The sequence below is a fragment of the Mirounga leonina genome, unplaced genomic scaffold (genome assembly GCF_011800145.1).
Source record: "Mirounga leonina isolate KUSES-001 unplaced genomic scaffold, KU_Mleo_1.0 Mir_82, whole genome shotgun sequence".
Classification (NCBI taxonomy): domain Eukaryota; kingdom Metazoa; phylum Chordata; class Mammalia; order Carnivora; family Phocidae; genus Mirounga; species Mirounga leonina.
In genome coordinates, this window is record NW_023270825.1 from 30631853 (window position 1) to 30653987 (window position 22135).

The following is a 22135-nucleotide window of genomic DNA, read 5'->3' on the forward strand; positions in this document are numbered from 1 at the left end:
CTCCATCCTCCCCAGCCCAGCCATCCTGGGCTATGAATGTGCACTTTCTTAGAGCCATAGTAGTCTTTCCCTTTTCTTGGGATGGCTCTCCTTCTTTCACTGGCTAAGTCCTACCTGTCCTTCAAAATTCAGCCCAGCTATCACCTCCTCCAGGAAGCTTTTCTGATTCCTCCAGACTGAGTTGGCAAACCCTTCTCTGTTCTTCCGTCTCATTTCTAGCACTTAGCACACAATTTGCAAGTATCTGTCTGTAGCCTAAGGTGCCCACTACGCTGCTTACTTTGAAGACACGAATATGCCTTGCATCCCTGCATTCCCAGGCCTTAGACCACTGCTTGGCGTGCTGTGTGTGTTCACCAGGTGCTGAAGGGATAGATGGGTGGATGGAGGGATAGATGGACGCGTGCATGCGCGTGTGCTCCGACCACTGACCTAATGGGCTGATTAGTGAGTGTCGGGATGCTGGTCACAGGGCGTGTGTCCATTTCAGCCCCATGTCAGGACTGCCTCAGCCCACATACCGGTTCCTGAACTAAATTGGATTTGGATATGGCAATGTCCAATCCCACTGCCGGAGCCCTTGGGATTTTCAGGAAGCCAAAAAGGCACATGATTCCTGCCTTCTCAGAAGAGAAGAAAATCACCAAGTGCTGTGTCTTCCCCCTCTGCCCATTACAGACCCCTCCTCCTTCCTGCGACTCTCCCCCCAGTGCATCTACTCCTGAGACTAAGGTGCTGGAAGTCTCCAGACACCCTGAATTTGCCTGTCATCAGGTAACTAAAAGGTAGAGACAAGCAATTCCCAAAGAACAGGGAGGGGAGAGGGTGAGATTTTTGGCAGAAGGTGGGACCAGCCCTTGCCCTGCCTAACCCCTCCCCGCTCTCCTGGCCTCCTGAAGCTTCTGAAAAGTCGGGGACCCCCACCCCCCGCTGGGTCTGAGTCCTGCTCACATTCTCACCTCCCACCTCCAGTAGGCGCTGCTGAGTTAATGGCCTGCACCATGTCAGTGGTGAGGGCATCCAGTAGGCTGGTGATAAATTCCATCTTCTTCCCTTCTGGACAGCCTGAAAGATAAAGTGAGATTTAAAGGCAGCTGTCAGGTAAGTAATCAAGTAAACAGCTTCTTCAACGGCCACCATTTCCCAAACTTTTCCAAGTCCTTCTTGTCCAGCCAAATCCACTCTGAGAACTGTTTATTGCTCAGATGAGTCTCATAAACCTCCGCAGTTCCTCTACTCACGGCCTGCAAGGGACCGTCAGAACAAACAGAAAATCATGCTTTCGCTTTTCTTCCATTCCACAAATTTTTGCTGAGTGTCAACTGAGCCACTGTGTCAGATGTTAGGGATTCGGTACACAGGGTCCCTATCCACCCAAGTTTGTGGTCTCCCAGGAACGCAAGCTCGTTCTGGGAGAGTCTGGGTGGTCAGGTGGTCCCTGGTGCGTCCCACGTGGTCACGCTAGAGCATGAGAAACACTGCTCTCCCAGGAAGGAGCAGGTGCTGAGGGGGCACAAGGGACGGAGCCAACCCTCAGTGGTCAAAGTTGACTCAAGTAGCCCTACCAGTTTATTTCTCTAAGAACCGTCTCCTTTCTTCACTTCTGTCTCATCCAGCTTAGGTTATGCTGATAAAACCTCCCTTCCTTTGTTTCTCGCTTGCTCCATTGCACTGTTCCAGGAAAACCCCAAGTCTCTCCCCCACACATTGTTCTGCTGGTGTGAGCAACCAGGGAGGTGGGCGTCTCTCTAAATTCATGACTGCCAGCCCCAACTGTTCCCACAACCCTCCTCTCTGTGACAACAACTCACTCTCTTCCCTCCACAAACCCGCCAGGTCTCTGGTGAAGCGCCACCTTCTCAGAGAAGCCCCAGGACCCTGAAGCAGGTCTCATGCACTCTCATGCACCTCTCCCTGCACTCCTACTCTTTCCCTTCAGAGCACCTCTCACGGCTACGTAGACTGGCTTGTATTCATTTATTCGTATATTCTCCGTTTCCTCCGCTGTGGGAGCCCCGTGTAATTCCGAGCACCGGATCGTACCCAGCGCCTGGCACATCGCACAATCTCAGTTCACAGTCGTTGGGGGGATGACCAGAAGGAGGTACCCTGGCCTCTACGACTCCCATCTTGGGAGAGGGTGGTTTTTACAACCGGACTTTCAGGAGCCTCTGCTTTCAGCTCCCAGGGTGGAGTCCTGATGGGGAGTGGGGAGTGGGAAGGTGGCCTAGCTCCCCTCAGCACTGATCCCAGTCTGTGCTTGCTAAAGACCACCGTGTTCCGGGGCGCCTGGGTGGCTCAGTTGGTTAAACAACTGCCTTCGGCTCAGGTCATGATCCTGGAGTCCTGGGATCGAGTCCTGCATCGGGCTCCCCGCTCAGCGGGGAGCCTGCTTCTCCCGCAGACCCTACCCCCTCTCATGCTCTCTGTCTCTCATTCTCTCTCTCTCAAATAATCTTTAAAAAAAAAAAAAAAGACCACCGTGTTCCAAGCCACCAATATTTAGTGACCTTATTGTCACTCCCTGGCAGAGCACACTCTAGATAAGAGAAACCCATCACAGCAGCCAGTTGGAGGTCCTGGGCCCCCTGCCTGTGCGTCTCGTGTCACATCCCAGTGGGAGTCCGGTGCCACCGGGATGATTGTGCAAGCACCGTACAGGGCTGGCCACGGACACTGCCCACGTCCCTCAGGACAGCCCCTCCCTGAAAGCTCTCCTCTCAGCTCCCAGAACACTGTCCCAATCACCCCAGGATGGACAAAGAATTGCAGGATTGCAAGGACAGGATTTTAACCTAATGACCCATTTTGAAGATAAAAGCTAAGAGCAAGGAGGAGAAACAATGTGCTCAAGGGCACAGGAGTAATTAGGGACAAACCCCAGCCTAGATGCAGGTCCCAGGACCCCCCCACCCAATCCTACAGAAGAGGAAGCAGAGTCAGAGCAGAGGAGGGAGCCACGTCCGCTCGATGGGCGGTGGAAGAACAAAAAGAGGTGAGAGCACCAGCAAGGGGCAGCCTTGTCTCCCACCTGGCAGCTCCCTGTCCTTGAAGGGATCGTCCACCTCCGCAATCTTGGCCCTGGCATCGCTCTCACAACTGGGCATCACGTAGCTGGGAAGAGAGACACGGGTGGGGGGGGGGAGGCGCGGGGAAAGGTGAGGAGGGGCCGGGAACTGAGCCCACTGGAGCCACGCCCAGCAGCAACCATCCTGCTGCCACTAAGCCTAGAACTCCCAGGGCTGGCAGCAAAATATCTCCTGCGCTGTCCAGCACCTGCCAGGCTATCCCGGTAGCAGGGTGCCCACTGAGACATGTTTGGGCATGTCACTGTCATCACTCAAGCAGAGCGATGTCACCTCGTGTCTGCACGCAGGATCTCCGGGATCCACAGAACCAAGGGACTCAGGCAGGGCCTTAATGTCCTAGCCAGTAAACTGAGGTTCTGAGGGGCCACCTACTTTTCCGAGGTCACCCAGCTAGGAGGGGACAGAACTGTGACCAGAACCCAGGACCCAGGTCTTTCTACCAGAACCCTATCTGCCCGTGAGCAGAAGCGTTCTCCTAATGCCCTGATTCCCACCGGGCCAGGCAAGCAGGGAAATGAGGCTAGCCTAACAGGAAACTGCTCCTCCTCCCCCAGGGTCCATCGCAGGGACTGGACAGGCTCGGGGGGGGGGGGGCTTACCGCGTGGAGGTTCCAGGCAGCGGGCGCCCCGTGTCCACCAGCACACACCAGCAGTAGCCAGTGGACTGGTGGCACTGCACCGGCTTGTAGAGCCCCCCGGGGGCGCACTCGGGGATGACGATGCCCTCCCGGGGACTCTGCCGGGCCTCTTCCAGGGCACTCTGCCTCTCCTGGTCGCACGAATGGACTTTCTCTGCAAGAGAAGAGGCAGCCTGTGTGACTCTCCCGCGCTCGTGGCTCATCACTGCTGCTTTCTGAGCAAGGATCCGGCCTGGCCCCGAGCAATGGGTGGCTGGGGAGTCACCAGGCAGTGCTGTGGTTCCCACACTGGTCCACGGTGGGGGTGGGGGTGGGGGGCTGGAGGCCCAGAACCGCCCTGTAGCCTCTCCATTGCCAGGGGTCATTAGCACTCACATGCAGTGCGTTCTACGGGCCATAGGCCCGCTGGGGCTGCAGGGCCGCTCCTTATCTGAACGGCACTTTGCCCCGGGGGTGGAATTTCCGGGCTGTTTGCAGAGTGGTTCCCGCTGGTTCTCGCTGATGCACGGTCTCCTGGCTCTGGGAGAGGCGGAGGTGCAGGAGCCTGACCCCTGAGAGCTGACAAGCTGACGCAGGCATGCCTGTGTGTGCGGACACTCTCCCAAGCCCAGCAGGACAGAGCCACGGCCGCCAGCCCCAGGGGATCGAGGCTCAGCGCCCAAGAGGAGCAGAATCAGGGCCATCCCCACTCCATCCCAGGCTCCAGCACGGCTGAGCAAAGTAGGCTTGACAGGCTCGAGCCCAGGACACAACGCTGCTCTATCCGGTGGGGGAGAGAGACGCCCACAGGAAGCGTCTGCGCTCAGCAGCCGTGGGCAGCCCGTGAATGCATCTGAATGCCGAACCTGGTTTCCGCGGGCCGGGCCCAGGCCTCGGCCCCACACGGACCCTGGCCCGAAAACTCCACCCAACGGTCTACCTGCCTGACTTCCCTCTCCTGTTGGGTGGCTGTTGTTGTGTTTTCGTTTGTCTTTTCGTTATTAAAAATAAATAGCATTGGGGTTTCTTTTCTTGGTATAAAGAAAATTGTGAAAAACCCAGAATCCCACCGAAGTTAAACACTACCTTCCCTAGACCTTCGCTCTTGCACCTACAACATGAAAATACCTATGCACACACCTACTTGTTTGTTTTTTTACAATAAAAGGGGTCACATCATAGACCTGTACTATTACTCTGCTTTGTCTACTTCTTTATTATATCTTTATTTCTTTCGCGAATATGATGCCACAACTTCCCTCTTGAAGATGACAGGAACAGTCTTGGGCATCCCATGAAATGTTAACAGTGTGTTATAAAAATACCATTCTTTGAGCCAGGAGGTCGGTATCAGTAACCTGGAGACTCATGCTACTCACTGAATAGCACCAACGGTCAAAATAACAGCAACTCAACTCTAAAGGAGCCAAACCTCTGAAATAACAGCTCCGTCAATGACCCACAAATGAGCTGTACAGAGGTTTCAACAAAGCAGGGGTACACGGCGCCGCGAAGCAGCCCAACGCTGTGTTGGGGAAGAGTCACACAATGGGGAAAAGATTCTTTGTCTCACTCCCAGGAAAAATGTTGAAAAGCAGTAGCCCAGTGATTCTCCTTGCGGGGGAGGGGAACGTCTCCTTAGGGGCATAAAAATATCTCAGGGTCAGGAAGTGTGTATGCTGAACACATTCACTATTAAAATATAACTTTGAATTTGGAAAATGAAAAAAAAATACTACTGTTTTTATAATGTAAACACAGAAAAACTAAACAGGGGCGCCTGGATGGCTCAGTTGGTTAAGCGACTGCCTTCGGCTCGGGTCATGATCCTGGAGTCCCTGGATCGAGTCCCGCATCGGGCTCCCTGCTCGGCAGGGAGTCTGCTTCGTCCTCTGACCCTATCCCTTCTCATGTGCTCTCTGTCTCTCTCATTCTCTCTGTCTCAAATAAATAAATAAAATCTTTAAAAAAAAAAAAAAAAGAAAAACTAAACAGAACCTCCTTAGCCAGACGAACAGGAGTTCCCAACAGCTGACAGACCAGAGACTAGGGATTCTGAACCCGATTAGAACTACCACCAGAAGAGCCTCTAGAGGCAGCTGGAGTAAGAGACAGAAACTGATTGGTTTATCAGAGACATAAAGCTGGCTTGAAGGCCCAGAATTTTGACTTGGGCCCCTGGCTGGGATGGAGCCACGGCCCCTGCCAGGGACGATGCAAGAGTTTTTCAATAGCTCCCCCAATCCCAATTTGGTTACCTTATTTCCCAACCTCATATTTCATGCCCAGAGAAAGGCGACAGAGGAGCAAAACCAAAGGAAGACAGCTTTTTACTGGCACCACGTTCATAAAACAACCTCTGACGGAGGCTTTAAATTAAGATCCTCCCGGCCAACGTTCTAAAGCCATCAATCCAGCCTGAAAGCGAGAGGCAGAGAGAGTGAGGGGAAGCTTACCCAGGGGCAGGGAGAACGATAACCTGACTTCACACGGTTGGGATCCCGAAACTGCAGAAATGTGGAGAGGAGCCATCGAAGAGGAGGTGGCAACCCGTGGTTTGGGGGCTGTCGACAGACTTCTGGAAGTCCTTGAAGGCTGCTCTGACCTGGGTGCAGCCAGCTTCCACAGAGGCCGCACGGAGTTCGACGGAGAGTAAGAACCACACAAGTGATAAAGCTCGCTAATTTGGAAAAATGGGGGCTGGCGTGGAACTAGAGAGAAGGCTAAGTGTAGGGGTTATGGCTTGTTGGCATATACGCTTATTACTTTAGGACAGACCCTGAAAATTCCAGATGCCCCTCTAAGAAAGAGACAGGAGAAGTTTATAATAATATCACTAACCATCTGTGAAGAGTACCCAGAGAATTTATCTTCCAACAGAGAGAAGATCTCCCTTAAAACCATCTTTATGCTAATAATAGAGCAAATCCTCATTGAGTAGTATATGCCAGGTGATAGACAAAGGGTTTTGCTTGCTTAATCTCTTTGTCCATCCGAGGGGGGCACTATGAGTATGCCCATTTTGTAGACAAAGGAGCTGAGCTTTGGAGGGATTCATGAATTTTCCTATTCAGCCAGAGAGAAGAGAGCTGGGACCCCAGTGAAGGTCTTCTGACCGTCGAGCCTATCTTGCTAAATTTTAGACACAGGTTACTGCCTCTAATCATTTGCTCTGGGAGAAAAATACATTTACTTTTAGCGTGAAGTTCTTTTAGCTCAGTCATTTTGCAGACTCCCCAAATCTGCCGCATTTGAAAGCAAGTGTGTTAACTCATGTACTTGCCCATTAACACAGCACAGCTTTTTCTGAACCAACGATTTTTCTCAGCCTAAACAGACTACACATCTTGTACCCGAGTATTTTTGCCTCTTTGCTTTGGAACTGAAAACTTAAAGCCACATTCGTCACTCACCTGCCATTAGAGAACACAAAATGAATACGAATAGCTCACATCTATTTCAGTGTTTACTGTGGGCCAAGCTTGGTACCAGGCACTTGACTTGTATTAACTCACTTCAAGCTCATCACAAGCCTCAAGATAGGTGCTATTATTACCCTCACTGAGCAGAGAAGGACCCAGGAACACAGGCTGGCTGCAGGGTTTCCTCAAAGTCATACAAGTAGGGAGGAGCAGAGCGGGGGTTCCAGCCCCGGGGAGTCGGCTCCTGGGCTATGCTCCCCAACCCTCTTCAATACCATCTCTCACTGCCAGATGCTAGTCTGATTTTTATTCGAATCCCAATTCTTCTTTTCCTTGCTGTGGCAAATAGTTAGAAAATAGCTCCAGTGAATTGCACCTCCCCATATCAGCCAGACGCTGACTGGCTTTGACCAATGCAAAGGGCAGACTGGGGTTCCAGTGTGTCACTTCCAGGCCTCGGCCTGTAGGGGCCTTGCAGCCTCACCTTTCATCTTCTTAGAAGCTGCCCTGAGAGCAGCACAGAAGGAAGCCAGGCCAGCACACTGGAAGATGAGAGGCACACAGAAGAAAACAGGAGACCCTCAATCCGCAGCCAGCACCAACTGCCAGAGGCATGACCTTGGCTATCTTGGCCGCTCCTGCCCCATGGACCCTCCCGCTGGATGAGCCAGGAGTGAGTTCAGACAGAGCCCGTCAAGGAAACACCCAGCCAATCCACAGAAACATGAGAAAGGCTAAATTATTTTTGTTGTCAGCCAGTGAGTTTTGGGGTGGTTTGTTACCCAGCAATAGAATGTGAAACACCTCGACTTGCTCAACTCCATATTTATCAATTTGCCCCTTATATAGGGACTTTTGTAGCCCTCCCACACCCTTCAGTCAATCAATGGATCAATAATCAATCAATCAATCGATTACTCCTTCAGAGCATCTCCAGAGGTCATGCAAATACAAATCAGAATGTACCAACGGGCATAAACTCATTCTGTATCTGAGGACCCAGAAGCCAGCCCCATCCTTAGGGCCGCTGTCACCCTCTGCCCTTCTGGGTCGCCTCCCAAATGAACCTCAAAATTCACAACTATCCATTTCCCCAGGTACCAAGAAGTCACCTTGCAATAACGTAAGACAAGGGGTCTCCTTTGAGGGTCTCTTCCTGACCCTTGGTTCAGAGAGGGAGCTGCCCAGAAGGAGACATGTCCACAGCTTTAGAACATTCGGTCTCTGCTTCAGAAACTTCAGGGAAGGATGACAACATCAGAAGGTCTGGCCTGATGGCGAGGGGAGCAGTCAGGGCCGGCCAGGGGGCGTGCAGAGACAGGCCCACACATTCTCACACACTCGCGCACCCCACCCGCACAAGCCAATGCCAGGATGGTACGAAGGAGAGATGAGAGCCACGCCACTCCTCACCTGGCAATGTGGGCTTTGAGTTTCACTGACAGACCGCTGGCTGCCTGAGAGAAGAAATACAACAGAACAGTATCCCGTGGAAGAAGGGAGGACACGGGCTGGCCCTTGCCACCAGAAAACACAGCCCTCTCTGCCATCACTTACTCTAGCTCCAGAGCAAAGCAGGCCTGAAGCGGGGTGGCAGCAGCAGGGAGGGGGACAGGCGAGGGAGAGACGAGGCTGAACCAGACGAACCCAAACCCTGTCTGCGGGCCCAGGGCATGGGCTCTCACGTGTCCCGCCAAGACAGGATAAGCATGGAGAACAGCTCGGCCTGCTGTGGCTAGTCCCTGCCTCTGTGCCTCTCAAGTACTCGTGGTAATTAGGAGCAAAGGAGGGCGTGGACAACCCAAATCCTCGGCTAAGCCCCAATCCTGATTTTAGCCCAGAGTTTATCCTTTTGTCCTGGGAACTTTTTCTCCTTTATCATTTTTTCCCTTTTTTTTCTTCTTCTTCACTTTTTTCTTTTTTAAACAAAAATGACCAAGAAACATAAACATTAGAAGATTCGAGTTTCAGGTCCTTGGGCTGGTCTTTCTTTCTGGTTGCTGCCTTCCAGAAGAGAAGCTGCTAAAAGAAGGAGCAGAGAGAAAAGCTGAGACACTGGGTAACCCAAGTCAGCAGGTATCCGTGGGCCAGTCACATCGTGAACTCTCTGGAGAAAGAGCAGGGGATCCTCATGGTGATGGAGGCAGGGTGGGGAGAAGGCAGTTAGTCGGGGCAGGTCAGTAGCAATCAGGGTTCTCCAGAGTAACAGAACCAATAAGAGACCTATATCTACATCTACATCTATACCCAGATACCTAGATCCATCTATATTGAGATCTACCTCCCTCTCTATATATATTCATATATATATATATATGAATATATATTTCATAAAATCCAGATACATAGATCTACCTCTATCTATTGCATATATATCTCTCTCTCTTCATTCATATTCATGAATAGAGATTTATTTTAAGGAATTGGCTCATATGATCATGGGGCTGGCAAGTGTGAAGTTTGCCAGGCAGGCGGCAAGCTAGAAATGCAAGTAGGAATGATGCTGCAATCTTGAGTCCAAAGTCAATAGGTCAGGCCAGCAGGATGGAAACTCAGGCAGGATTTCTGTGTTACAGACTGGCGGCAGAATTCCTTCCTCAGGAAATCTCAGTTTTTGCTTTGAAGGCCTTCAACTGATTGGACAACGCCCGCCCATGTTATGGAGGGTCATCTGCTTTACTTAAAGTCAACTGATTGCAAATGTTAATCTCATCTAAAAAAATACCTTTGCAGCAACATCTGGACTAGTGTAGAAACTAGTCTACTGGTGTAGAAACTGGGCACTGTAGCCTAGCCAAGTTCACACATGAAATAAACCATCACAAGGTCCGTATGAAAAATGAGAGCAAGAAAAAAAAAACCTGGTCTTACAGAAAACCATACACAGAAGAACCAAGAAGAGTCACGGGCCATAGAAATGTGCACTGGGAAGGTGCCTTGATGAATGATGCAATATTCCTGGAGAAAGAACCAGAAGCTCTCCTCCCAGTGGAGGCACGGTTGATAACGAAGGGCAGCTGCTCAGGCCATCCTGACCAAGAGCTGCTTTTATGAGACAAAAGGAAGTGGGAAGCTGACAGAATGGAGGACGGTGGGCTGAGAGAGGAGGGTGCTCCCGGAGTCTCGGACCTGACCCAGGATCCTGAGTGACCCATGAGATTAGGGCTCACAGGACGCAGAGGAGGTCAGGGGCCTTGGTGGACACAGGTTCTCACACAGTCTGGTACTGGGCCTAGGTTGGCACCGTGTCAGCCTCTGGAAAGGTCACGAAAGTTCTGTAAGACATAGTAAGAAGAAAGAACTAGCCCTGAGATCTTAGCCTATCCTCACTTCAGGCCTTCCTCTGTCCCTGAAACTTTCCCTGAGGGCCCCAACCTACAGTGAAGTCTCCCTCTACTGAGTCTAGGACTGAGTATCTGCTCCCCTCGAGGAGCTGTCACCCTTGGGACCTGACTTGTCTGGACCGTAGGTTCCTGAGAGCGAGAACTCTATGGCACCCTTCCTCATCCTTCCCTGCTCCCACCCCTGGCCCCCAGCTCCTTATTCATAGCAGAACCATGGAGTCTCTATTTAAAGGATACAGAAAGAGTATTTAGTCCAAGAACCCCTCTATTGCTTGAATCCCTGCTATGTGCCATCTCCAGCCGCGGAATTCTGTTCTAGCCTGACATTTCAGACACGGGGCCACCCACCGCTGAGTAAATGCCCAACGGTGGGGCTGAGACCACAGAGGCTGAGAAAAGAATATCTATACCCTTGACTCATCCTGGAAAATGCTACACTCCACCCTCAGACTATCAAGCACTGGATTTTCTTAGGGGGAAAAAAATCAGTAAAAGGTGACCCGCCTGGAAATCGAGAGGAGCTTATTTATGTTTCGCTGTGAAAGGAATCGTCCACCAGGCCAAGAACATTAAGGAAAACACTAGCATTGTGTCGCCCACAATTAGCCTGAAACCTCTTCCAATACCACACGCCCACCTAGCCTCTTATCAAAAATGAATGCAATGCTGAACAATAACCCAAAATAACAAACCATGTGTTAAAAACAACCTTTCCTAAATCACGACTTGACATTCCAGAGGCAGAAGAACTCACGGCCCCTGCCTCTGGGTTCCCTGAGTCAGCATGTGAGGGTGGCAGTGGTCTACGCCGCCGACTCAGGGCGGAGAATCCGCCGCCAAGGGGACTGCAGACACAAGAGGAGGAACAGGTAGGACCAGGTCCGAAGGCAGTGACTTTCCTGGTCTTGAAGGGCCGGGGATGTGGTCTCCAGGGGAGGACATGCTGCTGGAGCCCATAATCTTCAGGAGTGATTTATGGAACGTCGAGGAGCAGGCCCTTTTTGTTTACTTAGCCACAAAGAGTTTTAGCACCTACGGTTTCAAGCCAACTATGTGAAGAGGTTATTTTTCTTACTTGTGGACTTTGCACTTTTTCACAGGAGGGGCCAAGTGGCCCCCGGGGGACCATTTTTCCAAGCACCATGTGTGGGGCTGGCTCTGGCCTGCCACCGTGGGCCCTCCATCACACCCAGCACTGAGCTGCCATTCAGCCATCACCGATTCCCGAGTCAGAGTCATCTAGGGACTGCGAGAGCCCCCGAGAGAGGAGGGGAATGCACAGAACCATTGCTCAGGGCTCACTTCAGATCTGAGGACAGACAACAGGCCTAGAAAGGGAAAGGCCCAGAGGAGAGGCCCTGCCAGGTCAGAGAAGAAACAGCCTCACTGACAAACAGAATGGAGTCAACCCCGGAAACTGTGCTCAGGGGTGTAGCATGTAGAGGTAGGGGTGGGGCGAACAGAAACAGAATATGCACAAATTTAAAACGGTCACCTCTTCCACTGGGATGGGTTCTTCCATCTCTTTAATCTAAAGGCCCTTTCCTCTAGCAGGTGGGTACCCAAATGAAGTGAAAATGATACCATCACCCAATCTTAACCTACAGAGGGACTTTGGACCACTGGAGGAGGGTGGTCTCTGGAGCAGATGACCCCTTCCGATGGACTAACTGGCCAAGAGATGCTCTTCACCTCTGGTCCAGAATAGGTGAGGAGGCAGCAAGGCTCAGTGGGATGGCTGTTCCCAAATGCCAGAGAGAACTCAAGGCAGTCAGAGGAACAGGAGTGGGGGTGGCGTGGGGACACCTGGGCTTCCTTGGCAAGGCTGAAAGCAAGAGTAAGAGCCTAGCTCTCCCACTCTCGCACCCTCCACCCCAGGGCCTGGCACAGGGAAGGCTCTGTGGCTGTTTCATGGAAGTCAACAACAGCTGGAGTAGAGGCCCTACAGGGTGGTGGCCAGGAGCATGGGCTTTGGGGTCAGAGGGATCAGTCTCCACCACGTGTTAGCTCTGTGACCTTGGGCAGTTTCCTTCAGCTCCCTAAGTCCCAGGTTCCTTACCTATAAAAGCAGGGTAATGATAGCACACACCCCATAGGGTCTCTGGGGGATTAAGTGAAGCAGTAGAGGCATTTAACCTGGCCCCAGCATCAGCTAATAAATAGTCTAAGATCTTAGCCGGTCTAAGGCAGCAGTATCCTCAGCAAATGTGGAATGAACCTGGGTTTCCTGACCCATCGCCGTGAATAACTCGTCTCCTCGGTTGGACTGCAGGGATGGATCAAGGGTGGGTAATGGGAGCAGTCTGGGCCAAGTGCAGGCGATACAGAGGCACACTGCCTGTAGGCGAGCTAAAAAAATAATAATGTAGCTAAGAATCAGTTAGAGGAGACTTCCTTTCTATGCTTGCCATGCCAGCAACTCAAAACAAGATCAGTGATAGAACATTTCCCTGCACTGCAGTGGACCGCACCACGGCCCCCTCCCTTTGGCACACCAGGGCCCAACAGCCGGCTCCTTCCTTAGACATTACTTGCATTTCCTCCCCTTCGCACCACGTAGAGGCCTTGGCACATAGCAGTTTTTGATGGGCCTGTGACCCTGGACGAGGCCCTTGACTAGCCGGGGCTCTTTTCTGACATTGAAAATGAAGTGGTGGTACTAGATGATGCACTTTTGAGACCCACAGCCTTACAATTAGGGAGCATCTGGCGCGCTTCGCCACGGCTCGGGGACCTGATCCAAACTCCGCCTCCCATGTCCCAAACCCCGCCTCCCACATCACAAACCCCGCCCCCACATCACAAACTCCGCCTCCCACGTCCCCGCGGAACCTAAGCACCAGGAAGGGGTTAAGTGAGGGGCAAGGCTGTTGGTTCCAGGTTCTCCCCTGTACCTCTCAACCCCTTCAGAGTCATGCTGTGGCTGTGGCTCAGAGGCCCCATCTCCAGAACAAAAGTCACCATGCCCATCCCACATCCCCGACGCTGGCTGAGGGCACCTACTCACAGGGGTGTTTGCAGTCGGGTCTCTGTAAATAGGGCGTGCTTCTGGGACAAAATGTCGTGGGTGAGGACGTGGAAGGGAAAATTACAAACCAACCATCCTGTGTAAATAATTTCCCTCTGTGGAACCTAAAATGGCCAGGCATGGTTCACCATTGTTGGAAGCACTGACTTCTGCCTTCCCACACAGAAGAAACTGAGGAGTGGAGGAAAACAAGGTATAAATTCTACAGAAGATATTTCTTCAAGAATGGATCGTCCCAATATAGCATACAGGCACTTTTTAAAAAAACTTTTCCCCCAAAGCATCACTGACTCACATCCCCTCAAATTTTAGAAAAGGCTCCATCTCTCCTGCCTCATGCCATTAAGTGAGCTCATGTGACCCTTCCACCAAAAAGAATGTGAAATGCTTCCCAGTGGTTTTGCAATGACAAGTACTGAGAAGTGGCAAGCTGTCTTCTTTCTAGTTTTGCTCAGTAACTTCATTGACCTTGATCTGACAAGCTCTGTCCTTTAAGGACAAGAGCTAGCAAATAAAAATGTAGGCAAGAAGGAAGGAGGGGCCACATGCTGGGGCGGGGGTGGGGGGAGGGAATGGAAGAGATAGTTTTTAATTTGTCAAAGTGTCATAACTTCACTCTTCATCTCCCAAAACACTAATGTGTGAGTGTGTTTATAAGATATATACCCTGCCTTCTCGCAAAGCCATTTTACAAATAAACACAGAATGAGGACCCTCGGACAGAGCAGAGACCATAGCTGACTTCTAGCAAATTGGAAGGAGCCAACTGCAGTACCTTAGCAGGACCTGTAGTTTCAGGTTTTTAGTAGCAGAGGCCAAAAGAAAATGCTAGGGCACATGGTCATGCTATCAACACCAAAAAGCGTACAAACTCACCTACGGAAAAAAACCTTCGCTGTTCAAGCAAGGCCCAGAGGCCGATCATACTCTCACCTCACCCGCCCCACCACCGCACCCCTATGTCCGAAGCAGATGCGGTGGGGTGAAGAAGCAAGACAACTGGGAAAGCTAATTTTAAAACAAGGAAAAAATGGACTGCGGGGCTGGGCTCCCTGGGGCCTCCAAATATGTGTATGGCTCCTCTCTGCAAAGGGAAGACTTGAGAAAGGCCTTTGTTGCTATGGAGAGAGCCATAGGGATGACCACCCTTCCCTGTCCCCAGCTCCATTCTCCTGGCCATGATTGACCAAGACACCTGCAGCAGATAGATGGGCAGGCGTCCAGAAGGCCAGTTATAGAAATAAACATCAAGGGTTTGCTTTTATACAGATATTTTAAATGCTCGCAAGCCCAGACCCGTCCTCGGCTGCTAACGTTAACAGATTACTCATTCTTCCTTACAATCACGTCATGTGCGAGGTTCCAGGTGGCTGTGGGGTATTTGCTTACAACAGCTACCGCTGGTTTCCCTGAGAGCTGTTTATTTTTCCAGGCCTCAGGTCATTGCATCACCCCGCGGTTTCTGGGCAGGCCAAGAGTGTTGGTTTGGGGGCTGGGGGATCCGGCCAGGAGGTGCTGTTGCCTCAGTGACCCCACATCCCAGTCATAGCAGCTGTCCCGGCAGGAGCTTCCCTGGTGAGGAAGGAGCAGTCCAAATGCAGCCAAGGGGCCCGCGGCAGGCCGAGAGGAGCACGGCGCTGACGCCGGCAGGTAGGAGCAGGGCTGCTGCGAACAGCTGGCCCGCCACGCGGGTGGTGAGTTAGGCAAACGCTCCCACGTGTGCGGGGACGGGGCTGTTTTCATGGCAAAACTTACAAGAAATGCATTTCCACCTTGTACCCCTGCTGACGGCTGGGTCTTGGGGAAACAGAGCTCCCCCAAGCTGCTGCGTTCGGGTGATGCCCGCAAGGAAGCTCTGCTGGGCAAAGAGGCAAGGGAGGAAAAGCAAGTCCTTTTGGATTTCATCCCCAGCGCCAGGTTCTAGGGCCTTCTCGAAATCCCAGATCAGATCGTGGAAGAAGTTAACAAGGAAAGGTGGCAGGAAAGGGAAGAAAGAGACAGGGGAGGAAGAAGAGAAGTCAAGTGACCCCACCAGTGGCTCCAGCAGGTAGGCAGCCAAGCGGGGGCAGAGGGAGAGGGCCCCTGAGCCTTGAGGGCATCGCTACGCTGCCCCAAGAGAAGAGTAAGGCTCACACGACCATACTTCCTGAGAGTATTTCCCCAGACAAGAAAGCACAGAATTCTGTCATACGGAAAAAAAAAAGGAGAGAGAGAGAGAGAGAGACTTTTATAAATCACAGCTGTAGGAGAGTGTCTGCACATAGTAAAATTAGAAGCAGTGGGACATGGAATATGGGACAAAGAATGAGACAAGGCCTAGTTTTCGTCATTTCTTTAATCTCTTTGCTCTCGTCTATAAAATGTAGATGATTAAAAAAGATTTTTAAACTCTAGTTATATTAAGAAGTGCCTTGGTAGCCAGGCTCTGATACCAAAAACTCCACAAGAGTTCATATTTGGTCCTAAAAGCAGCACAGAGTCTCTGGCCAACACTCGTATGAGAGGACATGCCTGCTGTCAGGTTTTAGGGTGTCGGCTGGCCAGGTACAAGGGGTGCCACAGAGGCCAGAATCAGAGTCAGGAGTCCAGAGGGGCAAACCCGTCAACGCTGAGGCTGCCAAGTCCTCAGAAGGCGACCCTGACCACAGGGAACACAAGACAAAGCCTTAAAAACAAGGACCGACCCCTCCAGGAGGAGAGAGGGAGACAGGATAAGTCTGCAGCCGTATGTGTCATGTTACTGCAGAGCTTCGGCTGCCCAGTGGAACCTTGCCAACATCAACAGTCCCCAGGCCAGAAAACAAACCTGGCGTCACAGGGTCTGAGTGTGAAAGAAGGATGTTTGGGGTGTAGAAGGAACTGGGATGGCCTTCTTGCCTCTGAGAGAGAGTGGGAAGAACTCTCACCTAGACCAGCTGCTGAGTCCCACTTTGCCCTCCCCATGGGTGGGGGCTGAAGCTCAACTAACCCAGAATCTTCTGGCAAACTCTAACGGGAAACTGCCTCGGGGGCTTGACCCAGAGGCTCCAGTCCTTACCAGAGCCAGCTGCCCAGACATGAGTTATCACCAAAGTGTTATCTGATTTCTCATCAAACCAAATGAGATAACATGAAGAGTACTTGGCACAAGATATAAAGATATGCCATCAAGAGTAGCCATTATTTTTTAAATCATTCATGATGTACCTACTCTGCATTAGGCATTTCATATATATTGTTGAATCCTCAGAAAACCCCCGCAAGGCACTAAGAACTTTGTTTCACAGATTATGAACTTTCTCGAGGTCACTTGGCCTCTCATGGGAAGCTAGCACTGGAAGCCAGGTCTGTTGGTTTGTCTGATACCAAAGCCCATGCTTATGCCGTTACGAGGTTTACCCCTTCTATATACAAATGATTCCCTATCCTTGCCCACAAAAGCCAGACCTCAGGAAGCTTCCCTGGCATCCCATTTGTGAGAGCACAAACCAGAACAGAATGTTGAAGCTTGGCAAAGGTTCATGTTAGATGGGGCAGGGCCACGTGAGCTGCCCAGAGTTCCTGACCTGATGATGCAGGCTTCCCTGGGCATGTTGGGAAACATCTCAGGAGCCATGGCCCCTATTTCTGCCTGGTCTGGCCATGCACACATGCCCATCCAAAAGCTTCTATTTCAGTCCCATAGGCCAAGGGCCGGCAAACTGCTCTCTGTAAGGGGTCAGATAGTAAACATTTAGGTTTTGCAGACCGGACGGTCTCTGTCACAACTATTCAACTCTACTACTGCAGCTCCCAAACAGCCATAGACGATAGGTAAAGAAACGGGTAAGGCTGTGTTCCAATAAAACTTTATTTGCACGAACAGGCAGGTGGCCATTTGTCAATCCCTGCCTAAATGCCTTTGTGACACCACGTCCTATGCACATAATTCCATCAAAAGGGTCGACAGGTACTCAGTCAGTATTACTACTCAATCATGATGGAGAAAAGTCCTCAGTTTATAAGAAAATGCCTAAGGTATCGATCTCTGATAATTACTGCTTTTCTCAGTTTCTCCCAGGGAAGCTTTAGCTCTCCCTGAACTATCCTGTTCTATACACTAACCTTCCAGACAAAACTGGGGCCAACCAGGAAAAAACGAAGGTGGCTGGGTCACACCAACAAAAAGAAGGCCGTTGTACCTGTGTGGATACCATTTCTCAATAAGACCCAATACTCATCCAACTGGCGACTCTACAGGGCAAGTAGGAATGGAAAGCCAAAGGACTTGTGGATGCAAACATCAAATAGCTTCACATCACCACTTTACTTGACTCCGAGAAAATAGCCCAAGAAGACAAGCAAAGATAAATCATTTTCCCCAGCCCCACCCCTTATTAGCTGGGACCCAGGATAAGTTACTTCCTCTCTCTCAGCCTCCATCTCTACATCTGTCAGATGGAGGTGATAACATTACTTATCTCATCGGGTTGTGGTGAAGCTTCAGTGAGATAACACATGTCAAGTTGTGCAGGACCCCACAGGATGATTCCGATTTTGATGATGATGATGATGATGGTCTTTTCTCCTCTGTCCTCCCCCAGAGCAATCAAAGTGAGCTAGATTCTATAATAGATATAATAGAAAGGCAACAAAGCCCTTGCCCTCACAGAGTTTAGAGCCTCGATAGAGAAATTAACCACTGGTAGATGAAAAAGAAGCAATTTCTGGAAGCAACTGCTAAATGTCAAGTGAGTGTTCCAGGCAAATGGTGCTGTAGAATTTCAGAGCGCTGGCCCTCAGATCTGCCACCTGGTCACAGAGAGAATAAAGCCTCACCCTGGGGCTTTGCAGACCTGGTGCAGGGAATGGGGGGACCACTGGTAGATGTCACTTCCAGGTACCCCAGGCACCAAAACCATGTCTCTTTGACTTATCCTATTTGCCTAACAGCAAGAGGGGAGGTGGAAGAAGGTTCTACAAAGAAGCTTTTGCTCACAATGACAATCACAAATTCTTTCCTTATTAAAGAATGCTCACTGTAAGCGGTATCATTAACATTGCCATCTTTCCTACCACAATGATGATAACAATAAATAATGTCCTTTCAGCTTATCTTGCACTTACTATTTATCACTTAGCCCGGCACTGCTTAAGTACCAGATAGACAGTATCTCAGTTAACCTTTACTCACAACCCTTCGAGGGGAAGATCATGATCCCAGATGAGAATTGAGGCTCTGGGTGGGATTATTTCACTTGCCTGGGTCACTCGCTAAGTGCTGGAGCCAGAAAGTGAACGCAAGTTTTGCTGATTCCAACACCTGTGCTTTAAACATGGCACTGTTCTGTCAAAGACTGGTCCACAGGACTCACATAGTCGTCTTCGCACCCCATCATCCCATACCTCCAGCTCTTATCAGACAGAGAACCAGACACATGCAGAGGTACTGACCAGCCCACGTCACAGAGAAAATCAACCAATGCTGCATGGATTCACCTCAACGGGTAACTCACTTCGCACAATCAAGTTCCCCCACCACCATCTTTAGGATAGAGCTGGCATACGGATAAACCTACAGGGGGCCAAAGACAGCCCACTCATTAATTAACGGTCTTGTAAAACTCTGCCCATCAGTTTAAAGGGATGGATCTTTTGTTTATAGACCTTGATATCCATAAGGAAAAAATGATAGGGCTGAAATGAAATCCACCAAATTTATGCAGGCATAAATTATGCAGAGGGGCATTTCTCATACTAAAGTCTTAAGCTGAAAGAAGGATAATTTCCCCACGATAGAGATACAGATTGGGTTTGTTAATAAATTTTTCTCTTGGTGGACATCTGGTCTTTACTGATGGTAAATGAACTTTATTGACTTTGGTCTTCATTGATGATAAATGAACTCTATGAATGAGTCCTATAAATCTGATCACACTCCAAAAATTATCACCTTTCTATAAGGGGTTCAGTCAATACCAAAACCTGACCACTCACAAGACCCTCAAAAGATCAGACCAGAAAAGACATGACTGTAAGCAACTATTCGGAGCCTTAAAAAACACACAGAACCAAGTCTCTTATGGCTTGAAGTCCAACTTTTCCATGCCAGGTCATGTTTTTCAAATCCTTCTGCATGGCATATAGAGAGTCAATTAAAATAGTAAAACATACAGTCAAAAGATCTTTTGCTAAAAGGATCAGCTCCTCACGAAAGATGATCCCTGAGCTACTGATTGAAGAAAATTAAAGTTGAAAGGGATTCACTCCTCTGATCTTTACAGCTGTAGAAGTTGAAAACAAGACAGGTTAAATGACTTGCCCAAGCCCATACAATAGGTAGTCATGGACCAACCATGGGGCAACCACAGGAAAATCAGGCACGTATACAATCCTAGGCAGATTATTTACCTGAATTCCTTACATTGGTGTTGTTCAGTTTGGAGTCCTTGATTACCAAGTGCTTAATCCATAGAGTAGGGGCTGTAATTTCTGGGAAAAAAAAAAAAGAAGAAGAAGAAAAGAGAAAATAAAATCTGGGCAAAGGGGGTGGTTAACTTGGAGGGCAGCCCCCAGACTTCAGGAGCTTTTTCTAAAGCCTGAGGCATCAAGGCTTTGAGCTTTCTCCCTCATTTCACATCCACTTTGTCTCAGTGCCTTCTCCCTTCTCACTACGGAAGCTCCTCTCCCCGCCAGCTCATAGGAGCCAACCAGGGCCTCCCCTGCTCAGAGGCAGAGTGGTCTAAGTCCAGAGGCGCTGAGCCGCTCCATCCAGGAATCAAAATATTATCCCAGGAGGTGAGGAGCATGGGCCAAGCCAAGTCTCTCTCAGCTGCTTCCCTGGAAGAAGATTTAAAGGGGATAAATCAACAAATGAATGCCAAACAGACCACAGAGACCATTTTGAAGGAAACGGCTGAGCCACAACAGATTTCAGCTTGCTGAGACTCTTTTCCACATGGGCAGGAAAGTGATGAGTCCAATGTGTGCGTCAATATCCTTCCTAATGGTTTCTCATGAACAGAGGCTGAACCCCTCCATCCAGAGAGCTTGGGGGGCCTCTAGGCCGTTCAGGGCTTGGGTCACACAGTGGACAAGTGGTATGAGAATTGGGAGGACCCTGAACACACTGAAGAGTGATGAGTTCTTTAGTGAAATTGTTGGGGTGATCTCCCAAGGTGACACGGTCTCCATTTCCCACTGATCCCTCAAGATCCAGACTTGCCAAAAATCCAGGAGATTTGTGGATCACAGAAACATCTGAATTTCTAGGCATGAACACACATATATGTGTTCCACTAAATGACCAGTTGTAAAGGCTAGCTCACATTTCAATCCTTCTACCTAGAGCTGAGCCTCTGCTAGGGACATCTGTAGCCACAGTATCAACAGTGGCATAATTTCTTTTCATTCCTGTCTCCCTGTCCAGTCTCGTGATTCAGGTCTGGATACACTCAACTGAAAGCTGCTCAAAGCTTGCTGTATATTGCACTGAGAGCCGAACCTCATTGTCAGACTTTCTAGAAACTGCACTCTGCCAAGCTTCATACTCCTCCTCATGGGAACCTGGAGTATATGGCAAAGCACACTGAAGAATGTAGGCCATGAGCAGTTCAAACTCAAATAGAGACCAGCCTTCTGCACCCAGCGCTCCTCTTGTCTACTCCTCACACCTTCAGGGACATTCAGCCTCTATCTTACTACCAGCTACACTATTTCTCTTGTCCTAGAAATCTCTCTCAAATGCTCTCAAGGTCCAACTTAGCCAAACCAGGTCCACTAACCAATCTCTTTCCTCCTACTTTCCTACCATACCTCATCCCCACCATACTCTGCCCTCTGCCCATTCCAGTCCCCCCACTGCAATGCCCTGATTCTTCCCTTCCCCTTTCAAGATCCAGCCCAGGTCCCATCTGTTCACATAGTCTTTCTCCAGACCACTGTAATCTCTTTCTTCAAAAAATGTCCACTACGATAAAAACTGAGACCATATAACTTAACACATAAAACTCTCCAGTAGTTGCCATTGTCTCGAGAGCAAAGGCTTCGTCTCAACTATTCCTTCTTTGTCCCCCAGAGGCCTAGTACAATGCTAGGCACAGAAAAGGAACTTGTAAGTGTTGGTTCATCTACTGAAGGGACAGTGCTGGCCTGTCTTTCTCAGCCATGGCTCTTTGGTCTTGGCAGCTTGAAGGGTCCATCCAGGCTGTGTTATTGTTGGACATCGGCGGCCAGGCAGGAAGCCTGGCTAGAACAGAGGGCCTTTCCAGAAGTAGAGAGTGTACCAGTTCCTGGGAGGATTTGCATTTTTTTAAAGGTTAAAACAACCCAGCTTAAACTGGGAAGAATTGAAATTAAAAAAGAAAAAAACTAATAATAAAGCTTATACAAACATCCAAAGGAAAGACGTTCCTCAACTATAAAAATGGGTGGGAGCATATGAGTCGGAAGTAAGCTTACCATCTCCATCGAACACAGGCTGAGTCTCCATCGTGGGTGTCGGCTTCGACCCGTCATCTGAATTGAGGGTTAAAAAGAATCGAAAAGAGACTACCATTATTGAGGTAAATACTATCTACTCTCCAGCACTGTTGAATGGTTGGGGTTTGCACATGGCCCGGCCAAGTCCCAATGAAGAGACCAAGAGAAAGGAAAGAAAGAAAGAAAGAACAGGAAG

General features: G+C 50.0%; 1 protein-coding gene across 4 annotated transcripts in view; it reads right to left on the reverse strand.

Moving 5' to 3' along the window:
• The window catches only part of SMOC1 (SPARC related modular calcium binding 1), a 152167-nt gene that overhangs the window by 16639 nt on the left and 113393 nt on the right, over positions 1–22135 (reverse strand). For 3 of the 4 annotated variants that reach the window (XM_034992603.1, XM_034992602.1, XM_034992604.1), the window contains exons 6-10: positions 21919–22008; positions 19870–19950; positions 3689–3881; positions 3032–3114; positions 960–1065 (exon numbers count right to left, since the gene is read on the reverse strand). In XM_034992603.1, the coding sequence (XP_034848494.1) occupies positions 960–1065; positions 3032–3114; positions 3689–3881; positions 19870–19950; positions 21919–22008 (553 nt within the window). The remainder of the gene's footprint in view (positions 1–959; positions 1066–3031; positions 3115–3688; positions 3882–19869; positions 19951–21918; positions 22009–22135) is intronic. The other variant, XM_034992605.1, reaches the window with a different exon arrangement.